Source organism: Brachyistius frenatus, unplaced genomic scaffold, assembly GCF_029030835.1.
Source record: "Brachyistius frenatus isolate BFR_SWC_R1_liver_20210118 unplaced genomic scaffold, ASM2903083v1 Contig_5, whole genome shotgun sequence".
In the NCBI taxonomy this organism is placed as follows: Eukaryota; Metazoa; Chordata; class Actinopteri; family Embiotocidae; genus Brachyistius; species Brachyistius frenatus.
The window spans coordinates 4,280,912-4,308,725 of record NW_027210604.1 but is presented as its reverse complement, the minus strand read 5'-3'; the positions used below and the strand labels follow the sequence as shown (position 1 = coordinate 4,308,725).

General features: G+C 41.0%; 1 protein-coding gene across 1 annotated transcript in view; it reads right to left on the bottom strand.

Moving 5' to 3' along the window:
* stk10 (serine/threonine kinase 10) overlaps positions 1-27,814 on the bottom strand; it is a 39,043-nt gene that overhangs the window by 2,550 nt on the left and 8,679 nt on the right. The window contains exons 2-18 of the mRNA XM_069717825.1: positions 25,054-25,218; positions 18,636-18,684; positions 17,733-17,882; positions 15,385-15,457; positions 14,216-14,410; positions 13,428-13,509; positions 9,087-9,221; positions 6,134-6,493; positions 5,588-6,010; positions 2,900-3,024; positions 2,081-2,204; positions 1,600-1,779; positions 1,284-1,376; positions 961-1,090; positions 703-827; positions 363-551; positions 148-273 (exon numbers count right to left, since the gene is read on the bottom strand). Coding sequence (XP_069573926.1) covers positions 148-273; positions 363-551; positions 703-827; positions 961-1,090; positions 1,284-1,376; positions 1,600-1,779; positions 2,081-2,204; positions 2,900-3,024; positions 5,588-6,010; positions 6,134-6,493; positions 9,087-9,221; positions 13,428-13,509; positions 14,216-14,410; positions 15,385-15,457; positions 17,733-17,882; positions 18,636-18,684; positions 25,054-25,218 — 2,724 coding nt within the window. The remainder of the gene's footprint in view (positions 1-147; positions 274-362; positions 552-702; positions 828-960; positions 1,091-1,283; positions 1,377-1,599; positions 1,780-2,080; positions 2,205-2,899; positions 3,025-5,587; positions 6,011-6,133; positions 6,494-9,086; positions 9,222-13,427; positions 13,510-14,215; positions 14,411-15,384; positions 15,458-17,732; positions 17,883-18,635; positions 18,685-25,053; positions 25,219-27,814) is intronic.

The following is a 27,814-nucleotide window of genomic DNA, read 5'->3' as shown; positions in this document are numbered from 1 at the left end:
AAAAAAATAATAATAATAATAATTAAAAAAAAATAAAAAAATTTAAAACTCCAATGGAGAAATGCATCTTGGGAGTTGTGTAACAAACCACAAGAGCTAAATAAAAAAAAAAAAAAAAATGTATTGTGTAAAAGATAAGAAATGTACCTGTAGCTGCTGCAGCTCTCTGATGTTGCTTTCACACAGACCGATCATCTCTCTCATCTGGGTCTCGTGCTTCTGCTGCTGATGCAGCCTCTCCGCCTTCTGCCGCTTCTCCTCCTGCTGAGAAAACTAAAAGAGCCGCAGAGAGGGAGGGCGAGTTGCTCAATAAATGAACCCGGTGCTTAAATATGGAGTGCGTGACACCTCTCCTGCCCCACCTGTTTGATCTTCTCTCTGTCCTCTGAGGCGCTGCCTGTCGAGTTGATGCGGAGGCTCTTCTTGAACATGGCCATACGAGTCTTCGCCTCGCTGCGCTGAATCTTGGGCAGCCGGCTCTTCTCCTGCTGCTGCCGAGCTTTCAGAATCTCGATCATTCGCTGATTGTAGCACTGGAACTGCTCCTGCTCCTGCGGTGTCATGGGAGAAAGAAAAAAAAAACAAAAAAAAAACACACAAGGTATAAAAGGTTGAATTGCGGAACAAACACGTTTTAGCCGCACCTGGAAAATCCAGTGAGAAGGAAGACGCAAAAAAAAAAAAAAAAAATGTGTGAATTACCTTCTCGTGTTTCTTGAGAAGCTGATGCCTCTGGAGGAAGTACTGATCTTTCAACTGCTGCTTCATTAACTGGTGTTTCTCGTAAAGATTCTTCTCCTCCATGTCCCATATGGTAGCCTCGCGCTCTGAAGTCATCAAGCACAATGGGTTCACAATATAAATGTAATCTCCCGCCGCACGAGAGCGGGGCTAAGAACAGCAAGTCTTCGGGGTCATCATTGTGATCAAGTCTAGTGTTGGTTTAAAAAGACATCGTACCTCTGATTAGGTTTTGCTTCTTGTTCAGGCACTCCCTCTCCATCTCTGCAATCTCTCTCTTGTTATTGGTGATGATTCTCTTCAGCGTGGTGTCCAGGTAGTTCTTCTGAGTTGTCAAAAATGTTTCCTCCTGAACCCACACCAAAGTGAAAGATGAGACCACAGAGAGTGTGTGTGTGAATGGTTACAACAAGATGCAACATATTCCCACGAGGGTTATGGTGCAGAGCGGAACTTATTGGGCAGTTCTGGGTCAGGTAAAGTAGGCAAGAAAATACCATGAGCCCAACCAAGACGCTGAAGAAAAAAAAAAAACAACTTACCTCTTTTATCTTTATTTCTTGGAAGGAATTCATCCTCTGTTTTAGGGATTCTTTACGCTGACTTCTGGGCAGCTTCTCAACAGAATGTTTTACCTAAAGACGGCATATGTCAGGGCTTCAAACTCGGACACATCAGACCTCAAGCAACATGTGACTCTGGACATAAACCTATATGACCGTGCAGTCTCTTAAGGGAAAAGACTAAAAGCTTTGTTTGACCCTTCTATACTTTCAATGATTTAACCAGACTTGACAAATGAAAGCAAGAAGGTTAAACTGGTTGGCGATTTCACGCGCACATTACTTTCAAATGTACCTCTTTTTTCTTGTGTTTTAGCTGATCCTGGAACCTGTAGTGGTCCCGTTCCTGCTCTGCTTTGATGCGTTTGGTCTCTTCTTTGAGTTTAACATTGTGGTCTCCTTCCATTTTTTCAATCATCTGCTTCTGCTGTTTCTCCAGATTCTCTAGTTCCACATCGTAGTGCTTCTTCTTGGCCTGGGACAAACCAATAGGAAACAAGCATGCAATCGTTCTAGGTCCAAATAAAACAAGCCCCATTCTACTCCTTTTTTTTAAGTTACATATGAAAAAAAAAAAAAAAAAAAAATCTACCACAAATACATCATGATCCTGTCAGTCATCCACTTGAATAACTAATTTGACTGCACCGCAAACAAAAACTTTCTGACAAAGTCTCAAAAACATATATATATATATATATATGTATATTTTTTGGATAGCATTATATGTCACAAGGTGTACTTAAGTGGCAACTTAGCATGTAGCTATGACTGACATGCATCTCCTGGTCGAAACGTCTCTGCATTTGTTCCCTCTGTGTTTCCAGTTTGTCGTTCAGAACAGCCTGAGCGCGGTGCTCCTCCTTCTGCATCAAACGGAGCTCACGCAGCTCCTGACGTCTAAAAAAGGATAAAAAAAAAAAACACGTCAGCATATCAACTTCTTAAAACATGCAAAGTTAATACCGTGAACTTAAGTTCAAATTCACATCACACTCCTGTAATCTACCTCGCTGTAGTGTCATATTCGTACCACTAGATGGCAGGAGTAATACACACAAACTCTCTAGGGCTTCAGAGACAATGTGGAGCGCTTTTACGTACTCTATGAAGTAACTTCTGTCACTGGATAACAGTCACAAAACTGCATGTATTCTTCAGCTGGAGCATCTGGGATCTCTCCACCAAATACAGAAAACCTAATCTTAACCCTGACCTATAGTTAACGCCAGACAGTTTAGTTTTCTCTAAACTCGGGAGTTTAAATTAGACTTTTTTTTTCCCACAACAGTTTGTTTATTTGTCTTCTCAAATCTCAAGAGGTAAAAAAAAAAAAAAAAAAAGAGCAGGATGCCTTAAATAGGAGGCGGAATAAAAGTAACATCCGACAGGCCCTTTATCACAGTACAGACTCTGTGCTGAGGAATGAACAGACTCAAGAGTCCACAGCCTTCATTTACAGAGGATGGTTCTCATTTCAAGATGAATAAAAAAAACTAGATGGAAACACTGTTCATCTAAATGGTTAGTACTAGATATATATATATTTAGGTTCGTGTACTGACTGCGTGTTTTGTGCCGAGTCCTCCACATACCTCAAGAATCTCATCTCCTCGTCTTTCTTCTCATCGTCCCTGATGATCTTGGAGGTGGTCACGCTCACCTCCACACCGTCAACAAGAAACTTCCTGGTTCGCTTTAGAGTTTTACTCGAAAAGTCCTGATGGGCACACAGAGTGTGTCAAAGATTAAAAAAAAAGAAAAAAAGAATCACATTTGACTGATTTGAACAGGAAGTGTAATACTTGTGCACATGCAGGTTATTTTTTTTTTGTAGTTTGGATAATAGTTCAAAAGTTCCACCAATTTAGACTGAAGTCATCAGACATTAGTGAGTTTTCAAAAGAAATGCCGAACTCAAGTAGAGATCATTTTTCTTCATTGATCAAATCTGCCACCTACATTACCCACAATGCAAACTATCCGCTGAAAAGTTTGTTCTGGCTTGAGGCTTCAAGCTATGCTAGCCTCAAGCAGTTACGGAGATGCCTCCAGAGGTCTGATAAGGCTCCAAACCCCCAGATCATTTTTTTCAATCTTCAAACCTAATGACGCGGAGATAAACAGATTTCACACAGCTCCATCTGAAACAACTTTCCTTTTAAGTATCTGTATCGTTTTTATCTGGTGGTGGGAAAGGCAAATGTGTGTTTGTGTTGACGAATGCAATACTATTCCTGTCCATCAGGTTCTACTGCAAAGGGGAGCGCCAAGCAGGAAGTAAATCACAACAACATGGTATGATCTGCCAAGAATGACAATGTGACTTGGCTACAACCTTCCTCAACTCTTTACAACAATACAGGGCAGAAGGCGTATTTATCTGAACTGGGAGCTTTTCACATTGTGAAATGTCCGATCTAAAAAGATTATGCCAGTACCTGGAATGGTTTCAAGGTTCTTTCTGGTCATGGGCCTCTTCAAAGTTTTAAAAGCTCTATTAGAGATGCACTACAGGTAAATAAAACCATGTCTAGCGATATCTTTCTGACCTTTAAATCATAACAAATGGTAAAACATGCGTCGCTTAACCTTGTAATTGATCAGGCAAAAACAAATGTCATGATTAACTGAGAATGTATGTGTTGTTACATTTCCAGTGTTCCCAATCTAAAATCGGCCTCCGCCGACACTATTTACTAAACTGATATGGTGGAGTTTACTCGGCAAACACTGGGCAGTTGAAGTCCAGGATGTCGTCATTTCCTGTTTTATAAATAGTTTATATATATAAGGAGAGGAGAGGAGAGGAGAGGAGAATACTGGAGGGAGTAAATGACTAAAGGGGAAAGGAAAGGGATTATCAAAGTAAGTGAGCAAGGACAGAAAGAAAGAACCAAGGAAGCTTCTCTCCATGCGGAGAGGGAGTCATTTTGGTTTGAGAGAGTTGCTGCCCTCTCTAATAAAACTTCCTCACGAAGTCAGCCCAGCTGAGCAAATACACTCAGTCCGTATGAGGCTCCAGTCACGGACGACAGCTACTGGACGCTTCTTTTGCGCCGATTCACTTTCTACTAAACTTGCACATTTACAGCAGCAATCAATCTTCGCACTTGCGCGATAAGTTAGTAGCTACACACCGGCCCTATCGTCAGGTGACCGAAAGGACGGTCGACATATTCGCTGCGTTCCGAGGCAATACGTCAACTCTTCGGTCACACGAATTCGCGAGCACACGCACACACTGATGTTCTCAATCGTTCGCCCTTGTGCACAAACGGACCCTCTTCTCCCACCCTAAAACAAAGACGGTCCATTCTCCGTCACCGCCGGCTGCAGGCAGGACTCGCCCGCTGAATAATCGGTTCTGGAAAAACTTAACATGCCACGAACAGACACGGCTCCGTGCGCACAGTCAGTGGGATTTCAGTCCATAAGGCTCCAGAAGCGACTCGGTGACAATGGAGCTGCATAGAAACTTCCATTCACAATAGTGAATGCTAAACTGTGCCCACACAAAAGGGCACCGCTAGTCCTGATGAATGGAAAGTGTTGCATGTTTGGCTTCTCCTCTCCAGCGTCTAGCTTTCCAAAATCCCTCCATCACTAGGACTGTCAGCACAAATTTCACGATTGTTAAGTTGAGATAAACTGCCCTTTGTGGGTTCAGAAAAAAAACACTTTGAATTTTTTTTAGGCTGATAGAATTTAAAAACACATTTCCATTTACTCCCAAATTCAGCCCAGACTTACAAAAATAATCCACACACACACACACACACACAACAAATAGTAATCGGTTAAAAAAATAAAAAAAATCGGTATTTAAGAACAATAATTTGCATCATTCTGTGCATTCTCTGCAAACGCGATGTGCGGCCAAACGGGAGACAGGCGGCCCGTCTGTTTCTGATGCTTAACGCCCACACCCCAAAACACAACACAATGCACGTTCAGTTCCTCTATGGCTGCAGAAAAATAGTTTTTCCAAGGAGGGGTTTTTCTGCAGAGGCAGGGAGCTGCCCGTGTACGTCTTTAAACGCCTATAAACCGGCCCGTTTCACTGTAAAAACATGTCCTACTGAAACACTTTAGTGAATGAGGGATATGTCTGAGGTCATTCATCTTTTATGCCTCAACAAACCGTTATGAGGCTCCTACTTGGCATTTAAATAAGAAGACTGATGAAATATTAATACAAAACAGATCAAGTTGATCAAAACAAAAAAGAGGGTGACATACAGTTCTTCAAGGAGATACAAGTTGGCTTTGTGTTTACTCACCCTGGCACCCATGGAGATGTTCTCCTTGTGGAACGATAGGTCCATGCTCTCGGACGCCATGCTGCCTGAAAAAGAGTACCGTTTGTTGATAATCCCTCCGTTGATATAGGGCGAGACGGTCTCGGCGCTTCCTCCTATCGATGTCCGCTCTGCAGTGCCCTCGGTTAGGCTGCCGTTTGGGCCAGAATGGGGTGCAGGCACTGGGGTGGGAGCCAGAGAGGGCGCGGGGGCGGGTGTAGGGGTGACGGTAGGACTGGGGCTTGGCAAGTCTCCGTTAGCGACAGTGTTGCTCTCTTTCTCCGTCACCTGGATCTTTGGCACCTCTGGCTCTGCCGAGTCCATGATGATGTCTATTTGTTCCTCAGAGGCCTCGGGTTGGGGGTGAGACGGTGGCTGCGCTGCTTCGGGGGTCTCCACAACAACCTTAAAAAGGAATTTCAGTATCATCACTAAAAACATCTTTAAATACGCCACAGTTAAAAGCTTTAAGAATATCTATCAGCAGACGCGGTAATATTTCGTAAGTCTAAAATTTCAAAAGAGCACCTTATCCTCCTCCAGAGTGGGAGAGCTCTTCCCATCCTCAATGCCAGAGTCTGAGCTGGAAGTCTTGGTTGAGGCCTCGCTCTCAGATTTCTCAGACTCAAGAATGACCTCATCAGCCAGTTTGTCTCCCACCTCCTCTGGATCCTTTGGAGGGCGATGCTGCCGCGGCAGGGGAACAGGGACCACCTTGACGGGGCCCGGCTGCTCCTCTGTTGGTACCTCCGGCTCGGCCTCCTTGCTTGGTAAAGGTACCAGTGCGGTCGGAGGGGGTGTGGTGGGGCTCGGGGTGTCCGGAGACGGGTCCCTTTCCAAACTGGTCTGACTCATCTGGCACAGCTCCTTACCCGGAGACTCTGGAGGCTTAAAAGAACAGAGAGGTGTTGTTATGCACTGAAGTGACAAAAACATCAGAGGCTGTAAAGACGTTGGTGCACTCCCAAATGGTAATGTTTTCAACCTTTGCTTTTAGTCCAAATGCTAACGGATAAAGTCACTCAGGCCCTCCCACCTTCAGTGAAGTTATTTTAACCTTCGGTTTGGTAGGAATGCAGCCATTCCTGCTTTAGACTGAAATAAGTACGTTAATGATTACAGAGGCGAAAAGCCCGTGTTGATCAGAGCTCTAAATGGCACAATTACCCACCAATGTGTGTGGTTATTGATGAACACCTAACAAATGAAGCAGTGCACAGTACAAAACAGAAGTTTTTTTTTTTTTTTTACAACTTTGAATCTAATCGCGTGTGTAATCTAGAATCTGATGGTCTGTAATTATAAAAAAAAAAAAAAAAAAAAACACTCAAGATGCCATTTGTTAATTAGATTCACAGCTTATCTGTCCCACAACTCTATATCTTGAAATACCACTTCCACTGGAGGTAAACAATGCCATCAGGCATCTTTACAATCAGGCTCAGCCTCTCTAATGTCTCTGCAAACACTTTCCGTCTGGCTGTGCATGATGTACAGGAAGAGATAAACATTCGGCCAACTGCTTGGCTGGCTTTCAGTACTTTGTAACCGTATGTGTCAAAAATGTTGCCGTGTGCCGAACAAGCGGGAGTTTATGTTTGTGGAAGCGAGGGCACCCAGGCCGAAAGAGACGAGAAAACAACCGGAGTGAAATCATAGTTAGCAGAGAAATCTGATCTGTTTGGCCGTTGACGTTTTTTTTTTTTTTTTTTAAACAAACCATTACTGTAGAGAATGCGAGGTATTTACATTCATTTAACATGTTGCCACCCTTACATCCTTTCTAAAGCAGCATATTAACACAGTTCGTGAAAAAAAAAAAAAAAAATTTTTAACATTATGAGTTTAAAGTCTTCTTAAAGCAGCAACGGAGCCTTCTTCTTTGCAAATTGGACACACACGGTCCAGTGCTCTACAAAGGTTTTAGATGTTTAAATGTGTAGAGTCTTATTCATTTTGCAATACCACATTCCCCCTGCAGCATGACAAAGACCCCAAGCATACAGACTCATAAAGAACTATCTTCATTGAACAAGGAGTCCTATAGTATAGTATGCCCCCCCCCCCCCCCCCCCACCCCTGCACTCAACATTAGAGTCAGCAAGTTACATGAAGAGACAAAAGCATTTGGAGACTAACTCCAAATTCAAAAGAACTGTGACAAGTTCTCCTAACATGCTTGGAACAACCTAACTACAAAGTACTAAACTTTAATTAAGTAAATGAATAAATAAAAGCAATTAATGACACTACTTCTTAAGCCAGCCTGGCTTTGCTTTTAGTGCCTTTAACTTTTTTTTTTTTTTTTTTTTACAGAGTACTATATATGGAAAAAAGAGCAGCACCCACAGAAACATGATTTAAAGACTTACAATCCATCCTTAACAAGATGACAACAGCAGTGGCCACTTAGCACTTAAGATGTGGCCAAGATTTGAGGATGTATGAACTTCATACTGGAGTGAAGTCATTCACCTCACTAAATATGGAAGTCGTCGCGCTAACTCTTGACATTAGAAGAGAAAAGAGATAAGCGAGCAAACCTTCATCTTCATGGAGAAAACCATCCATGATCAACACATTTGTCTCATTCCAGTTTTCCCGTTAGCAACTTTGTTTTGAAGGATCCTTTACAGATCCTCTATAGCTGTTCATAAAACATCTGTTTTTATTTAAGGGTCCGAGTATGGAGCAGCAGAACAATGAGAGACCTTAAATAATTGACTCCATCAAAGGTTGTGAGGCAGCAGTCGTCCCTATACAGGAACAAGCCCGAAAGCAGCTCCTATATTTATCCCGGTGTGGGTGTGGGTGAATGCCAGTATTCCGGTTTCTGTTTCTTTGTTCTTGTTGTCAAACTTCACTCTCATACCATGTTACTTTCTAATCTGGTGTCCTCTGTGGATTTGTGAATGGCCTCCGCAGAAAGGACCATCAATCCTTCGACAGGAAGGCTATGTTTAACACACACAAAAAAAAAAAATGCTGTTCGGCGGGGTCAACTAGCGAGGATTACATATGTGAGGGAAGTGTACATGGTTATAGGCAGAGCCCGTGTGCTTTTTTGGGGGGGAATGGGTACATGCGTAGGTAAGTGCATGCCTTTGTGTGATTATGTGTGCGAGTTCCAATTTAATTACACATTCTGGTGACACTAAAATGGATACTTATTTCTACCGTTTCTTCTTTGGGCCACACAGTGAGAGGGAAAAGTACATCCACATGTGTTAGTAAAGAAAACGTCAGTTGTGTCTCAGTGGGTTTCATCAGTCCTTAAATCACAGCATTTATTGTCCAACTATCATGTTGTGAATTCAAATCCTGTTTAGTCTAACAACCCAACGCATTAAAGCCACCAGACTTTTCAGAAAATCTGTTGGAAGAACATGGACTCTTTTTTTTCTTTTTCTTTTTTTTAGAAACAAACAATGACAAAAATTAAAAAAACAGAAAAAAAGGAAAAAAAGAAATGTGCAGGTACCACAGTGAGCTCCAAGGCATCGTCCTCCTCTCCTTCCTCTCTATTGTCTTCTATTTCCTCCATGACCTCAGCCTTGGCCTCGGCCACCAGCTCTCTCAGCGGACGGTTGGACGTCACCGATTTCACAAAAGGGTGCTGCAGGCACAAGAGACAGAAAAGAGATTATTATTATTATCATTCAAACAGTATTTGCAAAATGACTGGTGGTCAAAAACCAAGACAGGTTTCTCAACAAAAAAAAAAGACAAACTTTTTAATTCTACACTTCATTTTCTGAGCGTACATAAGCTTTTAAACACCACACAGCATTCGGTTAATGGCCATAAAAAAGGAAGAGAAACCTTATAAGCAACGCAACAAATTATCCCTGGGTCTGAGTAGTACCATGAGACTATTGAGGGACGCTGTAAAGGCTGTCCATGAAAAAGTTAGAGCATGAGCTGTAAACACAAACAAAAAATATATTAATTGCATTTCATTACACCATATTTTTTTTTCCTACAGGGCTGCAAGAAACAAGAGTTAAGAAACTTTCCCTGCCAGTTCCTGCAGCGCTACAACAATGGCAACTTCACAATACAAACCCCCCCACCCCCTCCCCACCAGATGTAATTGTTAAATATAGCATCATACTCTTAAAGTAAACCTGCCATATTTAGCTTTGCAGCATCCAAAGAGAAAATGTGTGTTTAGCCACAGTGCAAACGAGGCAATAATAGGTTGAGTGAGTGCAAGGGAAATAAAAAGCTACATTAAAAGTTGAGTGCTCCGGGGATAAAAGGCTGATCATCTATTATTCAGATGCTTTGCACTACTGTGTAATTTAATTGGAACAGCTGACAAAGGGAAAAGGCTGCAAGTGGTGCTGGACCATGAAGAGTGTGTGTGTGTGTGTGTGTGTGAGAGATCATATTTGTTTTACATGCAGGGGCTTGTCCTTGAGAACTGCATAAGTATTTAGCTTCTCCAGTGACAAACAACAGCCAGCTATTGCCTAATGAGTAATGTATATGCTGAGTGCCATTTAACTATGTGTGAGACCACAGGGGGAAAGAAAGAATGCATGGATAACAGAATAAAAAAAAATATTAGAGTTTTAAACTGGTGTATACTGTATCCACATGCAATTGTCTATAACAAAAATAACTTAAAATATAAAGTCTTCATTTTGTTGAGGTATTCTGTTGACATTTGGATGTCTTGTTATTGTCCATACCATCCCATTTTATTTTATGGCATCAGATTAAGTTCTTCGTCCATTCAACTCATAGATTTGAATTTTTGCACAATCACTACTGCCATCAATGATCAGTTATAACTGTTAACGAGATTATCTTATCCTGCTCAGCCTTCCTTATCTGATACAGCAGGGGTATTATATCATTTTGAGTATATTAACACAATCTGTAGCTGCTCAGCAACTTAAGCAGCCACATTACCACTTCCTGAGTGATCAGTCGTCAGGCTGTTGAAGCCTTACAAACCTGTGTTACTGTGAGTGAGATGAACAAATGATGGGACTTAAAGATTGACACAAGAATTTAAGGGAAAAAATAAGTAAAAATCCACCTCCTGTGCATATGCTGTCTATTCTTTAACTATCTCAATGAGAAAATGACATCATTTGGACATTCTCAAAGCTCAGATTTTGCATCATAGAATAATATATTGATTATTGGTTAATTGTCCCTGGAGCCAAAAGAGAAGTCCTGAAATGTCTTTCTTTTGTCCAACCGAGAGTCTAAAGACCCCCAAAATATTGAATTCACTACTTGTTAAGACAATGACAAGCCACAGATTCTGTTTGACATGTTTGGACAAAAAAATGGCTTCAATAATTGATTAATAACATAGTCAGCAATTCATTATCAGTTAATTGCCTAATTAGATAATAATTGCAGCTCTCTCCCTATCCTTGATTTAATATAAAAGCCCTATAACTGTAATGTTCCCAAATTAAGGAAGATTATTTGGCGAGTTATCACTTCTAAGCTGAACCTGCACTGTTAGTTAAACTTAATTAACAGGATTGAAACAAAATACCATCTCTTCTCTTTCCCCCTCAGGTATCAGCATAATACCTACAGAAGTGAACATTTGCTTCAAAGTGTTTATTGTAACAAATTAAATCGGAGCTCCTTAAACACAGCTTCCCTGAGGCAACTATTAAAAGGGAGGAGGGGGGAAAAAGAAAAAAAAAATCAAACCTGGCAGTACTGCTGCCTTGCTAAATCTAGCCATGTTGTTTTTACTGACACTATGGATTAAGATGTGGATCAGTGGAGATTACGTCCTCTCTTAGGTTTCACGTTGCTTTAGACCCAGAGAAGCTGAAGATCTGGCATGCATGGCTGAGCGTGAAAAGGTTAAATGTGAACAACATGGCCCAGTGGGTTATCAGAGCAGGACGCTGCATCAGGGCAGAGTTACCTGTGGAGTGAGAGAGAGTGTGTGTGTGTGTGTGTGTGTGTGTGTGTGTGTGTGTGTGTGTGTGTGTGTGTGTGTGTGTGTGTGTGTGTGTGTGTGTGTGTGTGTGTGTGTTTCTGTCTTTATGAGGATAGATTAGGGTTTTAGAAAGTGAGGACACATTGGTCAGTTGTCACATCTTTGATGGTTGGTTCAGAGGTTACGTCTAGTTTTTAGGGTTGAGGTTGTAATTAGGTTTGGTTTAAGGACTGTGGGCTGAGCAAGTCGTAATTTTGGTCGACATAAATAAGAAAAACTTGACTTTAATATACAAAAAAATTTGAAATAACAGTGTGATTCCTGTCTAACAGGAGGCGCTCACAGAATTGGAAAGTTACATTCATTTATTTGCAGAAAAAAAAAGCCCAAAAAGCCCTTTAACTCCATATAATCTGCAGACCTCCCGGGAACTAGTTTGGACCATCACAGGGATACTTTGGAACTCATAATGAAAGCTATGAAAACATAAAAATCCCTTCCATGAGAAACTATGTGGGAGGAGATGCTAGAAGCTACATTCAGCATAATGAATACTAGTCATCCAGATGGTTTCCCGCCAGCCGCACAACCACAGCAACTGATACTGCGTCATGTTGTTTTGTATACATTCCTTACATGCACACATGTGGGACGTAAGGCAGGATAGAAAGACAAAGCGAACAAGGTTAAAAAAGGTGCTTGAAGCCAATAACTACTTCCTGTTTTCTATGAAAAGCTTGATGACAACAACAACTCGATGACACTTTTTTGCTTTCATTTCCTCTTTTGATGCAGTCACACGCCTCATAGTTTAGCCGATACGCCCGGCACTCCTATCCATGAATCATCGTAATCTCCCCGTTCACTTAATGCATCCATTTTCCCATATCCATTCACTCCAGTAAGTGACTGCATTGCAAAGTCTGACCTAAAACTTGTCACATACACTGATAATTACTTCTAGGAAACTGACATCATTCAACATCCACTGCAAAGCAGATTATAACGCCATCACCGCACAAGTATCCACAGCCGTTTAGGAGCAGCAGGCACGATAAACATCCAAAACGTCCACCAAAAAATGGACCGCGCCCGTCTCTTTCCCCCCACTGGAGAGCACATGCAGAATTCCCAACGGGCCCGGGTCTAGGATTTTCATCTCTGCTTCTATCTAATTGGCCAGAGGTGGTGAGCTCAGGATGATCCAGGCACACGATTGGCTGAGGGGGAGGGAATGTAAATAGCTGGCATTCCCTCAGCTGTGGGATACAGACAGGAAACCGTGTCTCTGAATTGTGATATAGATGCTGGTCTTGTTCTTTATTCCACACCCCGCTGACTGTTTCTCTCCCATTCTTCATGCTCGGGATTCTTGAGTTCAAGGAACATTTTTCAAAGCTCATCCTCACACATGTTAGTGTTTTATTGCCGGACAAATTGTCATCAGCTTCATCCTAGCAATATCCCAGGCGCACTACTATGTAAACATTTGAGTTGCCCTTCACTATCACTACACTGAATTTAGGTGGATTTTAATGGGCAGAAACAATAAGTACATTTTTTTTTTTTTTTTTAATTCTCGGACGAAAATCTCTGCTGTCCTTCGTCAAATTGTTTTGATCAGACGATACTTCAAAAGTGCTTAATTTCTTGCCCACTCTTGTACACCTTCTATTCCTTTCCCACTCACACGCCCGTGTCCTTCACAGAGCACCGCTCCCTTCCCTGGCATACATCACTACGTTCAGGTCTTAAAATAGAAAATTAAATTGCTCTGCCTGTGCGTGTGTGTGTGCCAGTGCAAGATAAAGATGGAGAAAGGAAAGAGCTTCATCATATGTCCATGTACAGCATTGTATAATGTTCTCTAGATTATAAATGCGCACATTACATCACCTCCATGAGTTGCACTGCAGTTGGACGCTGCTCTGGGTGTTTATCCAAAGCTTTCTTCAGGAAATCTTTAAACTCCTGCGACCTTGGGTAAATACAAGAAAACAGCATTAAACAAACACAAGAGGAAAAAAAAAAAAAAAAAAAAAAAAGAAGACAGTGGGAAACGGGGATAAAGGAAGTTACAATATAACATAAATCAACATTTCGAGATATGTGTTGCTGGCTCATGTGGATCATTTTTGCACACAGCTGTGTTTTATAAAACAAAGCTTTCGGCAGGAGTGATGAGTCAGCACCCCATCCCCGAATCTCCTTTCAGCACCTGATAACTTCGCTGTTGCGGGAATAAATTTGCTGTGATGGAACATTCAGACTCATAAAACGATAGGGGAAGAAAAGCTATAGTTTGGCCCTCCTTTCCTCTCTGCTGAGTTGTTACTGTAATTTTACAAAATGGACTACAAGCGGAGAGGGGGAGGACAATCGGATACATGGAGTGTCTACAGTAAATTATTTTACTCCGAGTGTGCAGAAATCTGACATTAAATGACCTGGTGAAATCTAGACAGGAAGACGCAAGACCCTGTTGACTCCTCCCGTCATATTTTATGCTATAACTAATAAATCATTGATCGAGCAAAGAAGTTACATATACTAGGCTTTTAATTTCCACTTACTCCTGGGTATCATGTCCCTGCTTTTTCTTCCAAACGGGCACAAATTATACTACGGAGTTGTTGGCTGATGTGCAACGGCTGAATTCAGATTGACTTTGAAGGCATCCTAACCATTTATGCGGCTGCTCCAGAGCAGGAGGCTCCGACTTGGCGATCTTCAACAGCACCCTCATGGGGTTGAGCTCGTGGTGTGGGGGTTCAATCTGCGCGAGCTCGATCAGAGTGATTCCCAGAGACCAGATGTCCGCTTTGTAGTCGTACGGCGCATCCTTCATGGTCTCACACATTACCACCTCTGGAGCCATCCTGAGACGGAGACATAACGAAAGGGTACACATTTTTAGGGACCATTACATAGTGTGGGACACAAAGTCCTCAATGAAAGCATTGTGTCTTTTATCATTTAATTAACTATTTTATACTGAATGTATCAAAATGTGGCTTTCCAATAAATCTGATCACCATGTGTAAAAATTATTCTTTTTTTTTTTTTGCACGAGAAAGGTAAATAAAACTGAACACAACATAATCTTGACAGTCTGAAATCATTTTACAACATTAAGATCCAATAAATACTCGAGTGCAAAGAAACTAATATTCACTCCCTTTTTTCTCGTTGACTTTGCTATCAATCATCAAAGGAAAGGCAAACACCAAAACTCTTGTTAATACACTTTCCAGAACTAATCAGTATTGTGCAACATGGGGTCGCGGTCATGTTTTCATTGTGCTGGGAGGGTGCTGATGGATGATAACCTGTTCTAGTCAATGGTTAAACTGCCCCCAACTATGTTTATATAGGGGATAACTCTATGGAACAAGGTTCACTGAGAAACTTTCCGGTTTGTTCAGTTATGGTGAAAGAACTGCACTGTTGTGACAACAATGGCAGTTTAAAGCACTGAGTTGAGGTGCAGGGTTGAGTGTACGCATACGCAACATCATGCTCTTGCAAGCGTTATCAAAGTGCTTTGAGTAGGAAATTGTGTAATACCAAAGAACAAAATATAGGTCAGGTTGTATTGGGATACAATATACAGATAGCACATATACAGGCAATGTCACAGGACTGTTATATGGTAATATGTGATTTAAAGAATGTCGCATCAAGGAAATGAAATGTGTCATTTGTCAGGTATATAATGTATCAATCAAAGCAGACATTCCCATCTGGCAATTTTATCTCTAATGATTTCTTAATTGAAAATCTAGAGAGGAAAAAAATGTGGATTCTTAGATTACCAAAACATGTCATAGTGTACAGTCAATATTGTACTCACCAGTACGGCGTTCCAATGAAAGAATCTCTTCTTTGTAAGGTTTTGGTGTTTTTCGCAGACACGCCGAAATCAGCTGCAAGAACACAAAGAGAGACAAAAAAAAAAAAAAAGGCCTTGAAATAGTTGAAAGGATATCTCCCGAAGTATTTCTCAAAGAATCCAATCTGTTTTTCCCCCTTAGGTTTGGAGTAGACAAATACTGTAGTTCGTAGCTCGTAAAGCTTTCCTAACTTTGTGATGGGCGGAGACACAAAACCAGAATCAGTGGATTTATAGCAGTCCTGTTTCCCAAACAAGTCGCCCGAATTCCCTGACATAACCCTCAGATTACAGGGGTGTTATTTTCACTTTGGCTCAACACGTTTTTGCATTTTCTCCAAGTAAGAATATTATGTGTGGCATGGCCGGGGTAGAGACGTGTTTGGCAGAGGACCCAAGATTTTGCACACAACCCAGCGGGCTCACTGCTTCAATTACAAACTGGCATGTACCATTACGGGGACTTAAATGGCTCTCTTGGTTTTGCAGAGTAACAATTCAAATATCTTTGACTTCTCAGGCAAACAGATCATTTGAACTGTTGTAGACTAAACTTTTGCAGAAAGGATTTTTGCATCCTGTAGAGACAATAAAAGGATCTAGTGCTTTTGTTCTACATTAAGTAGGAGTTTACAAACCAATATTGGTGTGTAAACATATTCTGGTAAAATCATACCAATACAGTTCAGTACATTTTCTGTACCACTTGGGTTTAACAATGTTCCCTTCAAGAATTTGGTGTGTCAGCAGAAAAGCCTAACAGACTCCACAAATAGAAATAAAGTTACAGTTATGACTTCTGTTTTTTTTTTTTATCTTTTCAAGTGGAAAAATACTAATAATGTTCAAAAACTTCAGCATGAATATCACCATTAGTGTTGCCTGTTCTGTATTGATTTGCTTTTGTTGTTAGTCGTTGCCTTTAAAATTCCTGAAACTGGTTTAAATAAAGATCAATAATGACCAATAGGACCTAAAAAGTTGAAGAACCGCAATTATGAGTTCTGCCTGAGGAACATTTTTAACGCCATCTATCATAGTCAGATTGATTGATTTTTGTTTTGCTTTTTGACAGACATCAAAGACAGTTAATTGCCATCTTGTTTGAATTAACATGCAGTTAGATAAGTTTAAAGACTGTAAATGAGTCTGTGTCATGACACTGACTTTAAAAGAGGCAACTCCCAGTGATTAAATCCAACTGCTGTGTGTTGGCGAAGAATGTAAATGCAGGAGAAAAGATTCTTAATAAGAAGCACGAGACATGCTCAGTGAGCAAAGTGCATCACTTGCAACTAAGCAAAACAGAGAGTAAGTGTAACAAAACCATGAAATAGTAAACTTTTTGATAAAGTAAATAAGTGTTTTTGGTTTATTGGTCATGACTGAGTACAAACTAACAGGGCTTCACAGAGTGCATGCAAAATTAGGGGATCCAAACGTTGGGCAACAATTTCAACACTTCCTTAGCCGACACCTACATAAAACATGTTAAGTTCCCCTTTTCTGGAAAGCTACACTTTTTTTTTTTCTCCCTAAAACATACTGGCCTCTGGGTTGGATCCACGACTTCAGACTTGTGTAATGTGAAGAATGTGGAGAAGTCTCCAAAAATCCAATAAATGAAAATATGCAACATTCTCCGAATGCTGTTTTCCCACACAACGTTCCCTTATGATCTTCCGACAGCGCCACAGGAGGGGCGCAGGGCCTCTGACTGTGTGTATATGTGTGGCATGCATGTATCCCAGAGAAACAACGAACCAGAGATAACCTTCAATGTGCTGCGAGAATGTGGGGTTTATCTCAGAAATAGTTCCACTCGCATCTTTTTGGCAGTAAAATGTTTTTCTCTGTGAAAGATTAAATACGTTTAACCTCTTCATAGTCTGTTCTACAATGATCTGCCTTTCCTCATTTTGAGGAGAATTGATTACCTTTGGTTTTCATTCAGTGCACACTTTTGGGAGGTCTTGAGTGCTTCTTTGACGTACATTAAATCACCATTACAGAGATGTCTTTCGTGACCAACTTCAAACAATGCGTTTATAAAAGTATGACCTGAATTTATACACCATCACCTGTTGAATTTTTTGAGAGGTCTACAAATACATATTGTGAAGTCTGTTTAAACCCCAAAACACAACCTACGTTGTATTAAACTCTGCAAGGAGAGATACTCAGTATTTTTGACATTGCGTATATCTACATGCGTTTGCATGGACAAAATGGCACCATCATGACGCCTACATAATGAATATGGGGTCAATGCTTAAATCTCACCACAGCCCCTTAAACCAAACACTCACCCAGTTTGATGTCTCCATCCAGCATGAGGAGGATGTTCCCGGCCTTCAGGTCTCTGTGGATGATCTTCATTTTGTGCAGGTACTCCAAAGCCTCCAACATCTGGCGACAAACCACCTTAATCTGCGGCTCTGTCAGTCCACGATCCAACTCTGATAAGGGTGGGGGAGGCAGAGGACGAGATGGAGAGGGTTAATGTGGAGTAAAAAAAAATGGGTGCGAGAACAAGAGTAGAATGAAGGTGGAGTTAAAAAAAAAAAAAAAACGAGCAAAGAGGGACCACAGAGTATTATGGCACACTGCACATTTAGTCTACATAGAACAAAGTCCTGAACTGAACTACGGTGCGAGTTTCATACGAGGAAACACTACAAGATAAACCTGTGATATCAGATCTGATAGTAAGGCTGGACAAGTAATCCGAGATCAGAAAAAAAACTTTTACACACCCAAGGTAGCCCTGCCCTGTAGACTTTATTCTACTTTGTCTGTGTTTGGTTAGCTGCAGAGGGGTACAGGCAGTTATGAGGATGTGGATTACCCAGTGAAAACACACCAGGGGGATTTCCCACACCGGAGGACTCCACTATGTCTGACTGCTTCAAGACACTCAAGGCCAGATAAGTGAAGCTGCAGCACACGATAATGGCCAGAGCAACAAACAGTAAAATGATGGATTTCTAGATTGTTTTTTTTTCTCTCGTAATATTGTGATTCTATATTGTATGTACTTGAGCTCAGCAGCACAGGACAGTTTTGACCTTTTATCGCATCTCAACACTTCCTCAGTTGCCGGTGCAGTCAGAGCACCGCCGCAGGGGTGGAACCAAGACTCTCGAGACGGTGAGAAAGGTGGAGAGCTGATGAAGATGCACAGAGAGCTACAGGGAAGTGAAAGGGCATACCTAGCATTGTGGCATCCACAGCACCTCCAGGGCAGAACTCAATCATGATCTGTGGGAGAGGAGAGAAGAGGCGAGCTTTAACTTGACCCAGCTGTGAGACAATAAAGTAGAAACACCCAACTGACAGCTGCAGAAATGTCTGAACGGATCAACAGAAAGGACCGATCACTTCACAAGGAGCACGTGCACAAACAGTATTTATACATTTTTCACATGTGCACCTTTTATATATTTTCACTATTCTCACATAACAGAAGGCATTACTTTCACTAGCATAGAAGTTATTAATGCTATGCAATACTGATTTGAATTGTATTTGAGTTTCTGACATGAAACATTTGGATTTGGGAGTTCAGCTGGAGGGTAATTTAGGAAAACCTAGCATGAAGTGTGACAGTAAAATGAGCTTAGGTTTATTAATAGCACAGTTTACACAATGATGAAGAATGTAAAAAGGTAAAAGCAACAATTCACTCGTGAGGTTCCCAATCACTACTATTTTGTCATCCAGCAAAGAAACTGTAAAATCTATATTCGTCTCTTATTTGTAGTAAAGCAGCGCAAGGTGAAGGGAGAAAAGAATACAGTGGGCTATATTGTAATGGTCAACGTGCATTTAAGGCATGTCCAAATGCACTTTTGATCATTTAACAGCGGATAATCGGAGCACAAAGTAAGACGCACAGTTCAAAGAGGTTCTGGCGCTCCAATTCATCATAGCCGTGTTTTGGGCGCAACATGAAATAAACTAATCATAGGTGTCGTCCATCATTACTTTTAAGAAACAGGTGTGCTTGCACCTTGGCGGGTTTGCCAAGTAAGTTCGTAGGAAAGAACACGGATCAGTTTACGGGCAGATTGACGCTCGCAAAAAGAATCATTATCTGTCACACCATGATCTTTTTATTTTGAACTTTCAGTCATCACCTTTGATATCCTCTCCTTACATAGTCTGGTTCTCACTGACACACCCACACAGATATCAGAAAAAAAAAATTTTTTTAAATCAAATAAAAACTTTAAATACCCATGAAAAGTGGAAGCAAACAAAAAGATCAGAGGATTTCATGACCCTGCGCGGTGAGTTGAGCTGTATTCACCAAACTGCGTGCACACGCGTTCGAAGCGGCTCATGCATCGTGTTAATATAGCACTCTGACACACACCTGATTAATTACTAATTATCTATTGATTCAATAGTCAAACATCAACGCCCAGATGATGTGCAGCACACCTGCTACATGATCTCATTCTTTATAGTTATTATAATTATTATAATTATGCTTGCCATGACAACCGTGTCAAAGCATCAGCCGGGCGCTGGACGAGGCGTGGCGTTTTAGTCTAGACAAAGACGTACAGAGAAGTACAAGTACAAAAGGTGCACACGTACGCGGCTCATCGGAATGTGCGAAACTATGCATACCTTACGAGGACACGCAGTTACATGAAGACACGCACTTTGCGGGAAAACCTGAATGTCGATTTCGGCATGCAACTTCAGGCAGAACAATGTACTTATTGTGAGGTTTAGTTTGACAAACCCCATCAGTTTAAGGTTTTGTCATGTGTTGTCAAGGATGATTCACTTTGTCATAAGAAGAGGAGACATGAAACTGTCTTTTAAAACAGACTGTGACGGACAGCAGGAGGACGGTTTGGTCTGTGTGTCACATAAGCTACTGCTTTTATACCTCAATACTACCATACGCCTAATTTTTTTACACCTGTTTGTGTCCCATCAAAGCACAAACACAAATGAGGATATTTGTGTCTAAATGAGAAAAAATAAAGGAAGTGTAAGAGGAAAAACTAAAAAATTGGCCAAACCAAAACATCGGCCTGTGTCGTGCAGATGGAGACGCACATGGTTGACACAATTTGAGGTCCTTTATAGTGTCACCATTACAAAGTTGGCTTTCTGAAGAGGACTCAAGTTTATATTTCAATTGTAAAATGCCTGCTAGGTATGTCCATGTAAAAATCAAATGGGTTTGTATGGAAATTGGTTGTTTATGTCGTGTGTTCATGTTTAAAATCCAATAAAACTGGCTGATAAATTATCTGCGCAAAGATCCATTATAAGTCGGATAAATCACCTGGCACAGAGTAACAAGCTAATTACGAAAACCAGGTTTCAAGGCCTTTGAAATAAACATTTCCTGGTCCCAAGAATCGTTTGGATTCTTACAAAGATGGACAAACCAGACAGATAAAAGTTGAAATGTCCCATAGATAAAAATGTCTTTTCAACCATATTTCCAAGCAGAACTACGTAAATACAGATAGAATAATACTGTAGTTTGAAGCACACCCAGTTTATATATGTTGCTAACAATACAGAGGGAGGGTAATCACACGTACGAACCACTTCCTTATTCCTGCTCCCTGCAAACCAAACAGACCTTATTTTCATTTCAGTTCTTTTAAAAAAAAAAAACACCCTCCTAAATTAAATGAACTGCACTTCAGTAGTAACACGCTGTACTGGCCAACCTAAACAGCTGTACATTACTCGACTGTGTCAGAGGCAACCGGTTTGTGTTGTCATCGGTGTCTCTGCAGATGGGATTCGTTCTCCCCGCCTGGAGGAATTCTGGGTGACGAGTTGCGCTGCGGTGAAGAATGTGCTCCGACCAGTCGAGCTGTATGAAAAGCATACCCACAGTGGGCTGAGCGCGCATGTGGACTTGAGCTTCGCTGTCTAAGACACACAGGAAGACTTAAAAATCAACCAAACACACTGGTGGTGCTTTGCATGCAACCTTTCTGGAGAAGCAGAAACGGAGCTCGAATCTCCTGATTACAGTTATGTGTCATCATTTTTATATTTTAAGGATTTATTATATTTCTTCTGGAGAAATATGAAACTAAGCCAAGCTGATGTTGTCCATTGTCTTACAACAGATACAACCATTTATTAGTGTGCCTTTTTTTCTTTGAAGTAAAGCTGGACTACCTCGACAGAAAGCTTTAAAATAAATGGAGCAGGCTTCGCTGACACTGCAGTGTTCCTCCAATTCACTGTTCGGTACTTTCACAGTGATTTGCCACCTCATTTTGTCCGAAGCCAAAGGAGAGTAAAAGGCTATTCGCCAACAAAGACCCGCTTCACAACGGCAAGGAAGAATAAAGAGAGATATACGACTGTACGTTCTAAAACCAGAATCACACAGACACACGTTGTACCTCTATTAACATGACAATTGTTTCAGTGATCTGTGTCTTCTCCGAAGTGTGTACTTAAAGGGTGTCTGAAAGTGCACAAGGTGGTGCCAACAAAGACTTCACCCAACAACTAGTATTGAGGCTTACCAGTGTCATCAAAAATCTCCTAGCAACCAGAGAGGGTGACATCATCTCAACCTCACTGTATGTAAATAGTGGCGAATAAAAATACAACCATAGAATAATAATTTAAAAAAAATTTTATTGGTCTTAATGCATGTAAAATTTCAAATAATAAACATAAGTTTGCAGTGGTAGCCCAATCACTTCTTCCTTCTCTATCAAACTATAAAGCTCTTAGAAATAATAAAGAGACTCAGGGTACACAAATAAGTTCCACAGACACTGATTTAAGGCTTTTATGGTACCCTTAAAAAAAAGGTTCATCAGCCTTCATAATCTCAAACAATTTGTTTCCATTATTCTATGCAGTACCTCGCCATGCAGACAGTTTTTTTTTTTTTAACAGATTATGATATATGATAGGTCTCTTAGATTTCAACTTCCTCCCCAATACATTAGGGGCATATGTAATTTTGTTTGTAAAGTTCAAAGAACACTTTCACTGGAAAAATATTGTGGTATTAAGCCGACGTTTCAGGGTGGGATCTGTTAATGTTTTGTTTTTTTAAAAACTCAATGGCTAGATATTGCTGGTAAGTGAGAATACATGTTTTATGTAATTTGGATGAAGCAGCACTTTAAACAGACAGGCTTATAGGCTACTATATGATGTCTTCTTTTCTGTCTATTGCATTGTTGCCCATCTGTTTAACTGCCCACCCCTCTTGTCTCTTTCGCTGTCTCTCTCTGTTCATTCTTGTGCTGATGTCGGCAGTCCTGTCCCCCATGTTAAAGGGCCTCTTTTTCTCACATTGTAGGGCCTGGCTGCCTCAAGACCACATTGTTTCTCAAGTGGAACAAACAGTCTTTCTCTCACTGTCTCTTGCTCTCTTCTGTCTTCCTCTATTCATCTTGCACTCAGCAGAAAGCAGAACGGGTGGGTCGGCACCGGAAAGCGTTAGCTCACCCTGCCCAGTCCACCAAACCGAGGTCATCGAGGCCTGACCACCAACCACTGGGCTAATTGTTGAGATCCTGAGGCTAACAGACGCACACTTGAGCAATGAGGTGCAGAGCATTGTTCACTTTGTCATGTCGTAAATATGTATTGTACTTCTGGGCAAATGCTCATAGGTCCATGTGGTGGAAAGTTTTTACACCGAACCAGAATGAAAAAAAAAAAACATGCTGGATAATTATGATTATGAAGAGAATCCATGTAAATAAGAACTAAAAGAAGAGACACATTAGTGCCTGAAGACGTGTAGTGAAGTAAAAGCTGCTACTCCAAGCCACGCACACACACAAACCCACAGGAAGTATGTGGTTTGAGTGCAACAGGGTGGGATGTTTGTAAATTTGACTTATCAGCATAAACTAACGTGGGGAAATATCTAGTTATCTATCCGGTTCCAGGTGTGGTTGGTGCTGTACTCAAGAGGTTTAACCATTCGTTGTTAATGATTGTGGAGTTTTATAAGCTGTGACCCCATTTTTTACAGCATTTTAAAGTCCGAACTTCTTCTGCAATAGTCAGTCAGTGTGTTTACATCTAATAATTATCACACAATAGTCTTTATTGGGGATGAATCCACCAGACTAGACTCGGACTGAATAATTAATACAGTTTTAATCCACTGTAACGGCTTCACTGTTTACGGTTTGCTCTCTGTACGATGTCAGAGCTGTATTAAGGAGCTGCTTAACCTGATCCCTCCTATTCACTATAAAAACTGGCATGTACTGTGAAGCGGTAACAGGAAAAGAAACGTGTTTTTCACTGCGATTAAATCCCGACTGCGATCGAATATCAAAAATGTGCCTTTGAATCAAAACACTGGCAATTTATTTGTTAGTGGAGTTACAATTTTGCACGAGGATAACTGAACGGCGTGTGGGTGACCTTTGGTGGAATCTTTCTTATGCTCTTCTATGGAGATCTACTTACAACATGTGCAGCATGAACCGAGTCGTTGCAATTATTACCGACTGAATTCTTAAAAGCAACATAAGGTTGTTTGGGCGTGAACTGATGGACCGGCTGCTCTTCTCTTGCATTTCTGACAAAACAGCTGCTCAACAAGCGTGTGGTGTTGTATTAAAATTATACTGGTTGTTCCTACGGTAACCAAATCAACCAGGACACAAAATCAATTTCTATGGCTTTGATAACTGATGACAGAAGGAACACTGGACAACTATCTTTAGCCTTAACGCTGCTTTGTAACTCCTCAGATATTTGAGGTCCTGCCCCAGCATGAAGTCACTACTATTTGTCTTGGCCAGATAGAGCAGGAGATTACTGAAGGAGTTGAGATATTTACACTTGACCCAGTGTGCGAGTGTGGAGAGGAAAAATAACTCATGAGCTAAAATCGCTGAACTGAAATTGATCTTCATTCTTGCTGTAACATCGGGGTGAGGACGAGGTCATTTCTGATGCATCGTGTCATCCTGGGGATATTCTGTCATTCCCATTTAGGCAATCCACTTTTCCTTATCATTACTTTTCAACAGAGCTTTACCATGTAGGAGAAATGTACTCGAGATGAGATACTGTTGCAATAAAACAACAAGGCTGTGATGGAGTGAAACAGAACATTTCACGAGCCTGCCGACATACATGGTTATAAGGTTTGTTTTTCTACTTTCTTCAGGTTTTTGTGCGTTGATCTCCGTTTGAAAAGGTTGCAAAGAAAACTCATTTGAGGAACACAGGAACTTTTCAAGATAGTGAAAACAAAATATCTTGTGAGAAAGGCAACAGTGTAGAGAGCAGATGAGGTCTCTTACGCAGCAATCAAACCTGACCACAGTGTTCCTTTGCAGAAACATACTTTGTTTGTTTAAATTAACCGAGACCGCTGCATAAAATCTGTTTCAATATTTATAACTTCTGCCTAAACTCAGTAAGTAAATTTGTGGATTTTGTGATTTTCTACTTGATTATTTTGCATTATATTTTATTTATCTGTCTGTTTAAAGAGCTCAAGTTTGCAGACACTGTATTTTTGGCAAACTTGTTTATGAGAGCAAAGAAGCAAATGAAACGGAAACAAAAAAGATGTGACAAGTTGTGGTTTACAATTATGTCGGTTTGGCTGAGCCAGACTCCCGTGTTACCTACCCAGAGTTTGTTGTCATGGTAAAATGCATCTAGCAGCTTGACAATGTAGCGGTGATCACATTTAGCCAGGATGTCGATCTCCACAATGTAGTCCTCCAGTTCGTCCTCACATTTTGTCTCGATCACTTTGGCTGCAGCCAGAGCTCCCGTCTCTTTGCTCCTGGCCTGAGAGAGAGAAACGCAACAGTAAATTCAACATGCATGAGTAACGGCAGGTTGTTTTGAATGGATTCTTAAATTTGAATTAATCTATTTTAGGCCAAAACTCTTTCATAACAAAAGTAAATGTAAAGACATTATTTTTCAGTTTCACTTCTCCAAAGAGAGCTATTATTGTCACTTAAACACAGAAAACATCAGCAGTCGAGGAGGTACAGGGTGTGTCGGTGTGATATAAAAGGGGTGTGAAGATTTCTTTTGTATTATTTATTTTATTATGTGCCAGATTAAAAGGTGAAAAACATCAAAATCAAATGAAAAACATCAATATGCAAGAAAGACCGTAAATAAAACAAAAAATACAGACGATGATCAGTGCTAAGATTTTATGAGACTCAGCTTAGTAAATATCCAGTTTCCCCTAAAGCTAGATTTATTGTGCTACTTGCACTATGTATAGGAGTTTTCTGTGTCACTTGTAACCAAAGGGAAGATCCACAAAACAGTAATTAAAATGCTGACTAACATTTAAAGGCAAAACAGGAAAGGAGGCTCCACGCCCTCCCGGAGTATCTGGGAGGAACCAAAAAAAAACCCAAAAAACAGAAGTGTCTGAATAACTAAACTAAGACACACAGAGAATTCCTGGTAGTTCTAAAGGAGAAGCGAACGTAAACATATGCTTGCTGGTAAACAACTAAACACCCAAACCATTAAGTGACTGAGACGACACCGAACACAGGATGCTGATCCTTGTGTAAGATGCTGCGAATGCTGACCGATAGGATTTTGTGGCAACGTTAATATGAGCCCCGTTCAGAGTTAAAAAAAAAAAAAAAAAAAAAAAAAAGAAAAGGAGGCTGCAGTGTTAGAAATCTGTGCCTTGGACATGACACAAAACTATTAGGTCATTTTGAGGTAAATTTTCTAATTTGTTCCCTTTCCTGAAAACAATATCCTGGTGAGAAATGGACCATTGTGTGTATTTTTGGTGTCCATCCAGTGACCTTCAGAAACACGGCAGACTAAACAGCCTGGTGGGGTATGATGCCTCCCCGCTTTAGAGGGGCTGTGGGAAAACATCTGAATAAACAGGTCAGGCAGTTTGCCATGATTGTGTGTGCGTGCGTGCGTGTGTGTGTGCGGGGGTTTGGCAAACAGTCTCTGAGAGGCCAACTTCCCCAGAGTAACCTACAGTGAGAGTCAACAGGACGTCTCCTCCTGCCATCAAACCAATCAGTCAGTCAGCTAACAAGCCTCGACAGTAAATACCGAGACACTTTCACTCCTGTACTAACATCTCGGCTCTCCGCAACAACGCCGTCAGCCTCAACAAACTCATCGTCTTGGGTGTGATTTCAGTACCAGACTTGCTGGGATATAGTGTCCTGTGATTGTTGGTGTTCTGCCATCCCGCTCCATCTGTACAAGCTCTGTACATTATTTGACTGCTGGCATCAATTTAGTATACATTACTGCCATGTTTAACAATAACTACAAAAGGACATGGTTTCAGACAAGTACACAATTTAGACTACAATTCACAGAGCACCACATGAAAAACACGCACAACACCAGTAACCAACCGAATTCTTGTTGTTTTTTTGCCCTAAAAGTGCTGTTGCAGAAAAACACAAACTAATCCACGCAAACACAAGTCGAGAGAAATAATAATCTCCAATTCTAACACAGCAAACATTGAACAGCCAACATGCTCATCTTGGCAAAAATGCAGCAGAAACCAAACTTGTTGAGGGGCCAACCAATTTATCGATTCACATCTGTGATATTGCCAAAACTAGATAAACCGTACGTGTTTGTTTCTTCCAAGCATTCTTCCTCGTCAGAAAGTGGCTTCGTCATCGACCACAATGCAACTTAACTGCCAACACTTTAGTCGGAGATTGGGATCTTATGCCAGTAGTCTGTAATGTAACCTTAAGATACTTCTGCAGCATCAAGCAGAGATGAAGAACGAGCTACTGAGGTCTGGTTAACTCACATAATTTGAGATATTTTTCATTTTTGAACATATTGAACTCGGGTTTCAGACTTCAACCCAGGTTGTGTTGTCTTTAAGTTTTCAAACTCCTGACCCAGCTTCAAAAGGGACTTCTCTTTCTCTCTCACACACACAAACACAAACTAACACACCTTTCCATCTCAGTGGGAACACAGCTGAGGAATGTGCCTCTGGCCTTCAGATGGTTGAGGGGGGTCAAAGTGGGTAGACTGAGAAAACCGGGCCTCACGAGTTCATGTGGTGCTTTTTTTTGTGTGTGGTGGGGAATGCATGACGTCAATGAGGGTCCTCGGGTACATAAACACGTGTTTGTTTATACGCGCACCTTCTCGACTGTACACACTTCACAGAGAGGAAATAACACTGAAACACCTCATTGCTTCTCACATGGGACCCCCTGACTTCCTGCAAATTAGCATGACATTAATGCACAAGTGGATTTGGATGTTTGCGCATGCGTCGGTATGTACACAGCAGAGAAACAATTAAATAACAACAGGAGGCCGACCTTAATTCATGTCCGAATATACTCTCCACAGCTTATTGCACTTTGGAGGTATGAAGTGGTCAATTCTTTGA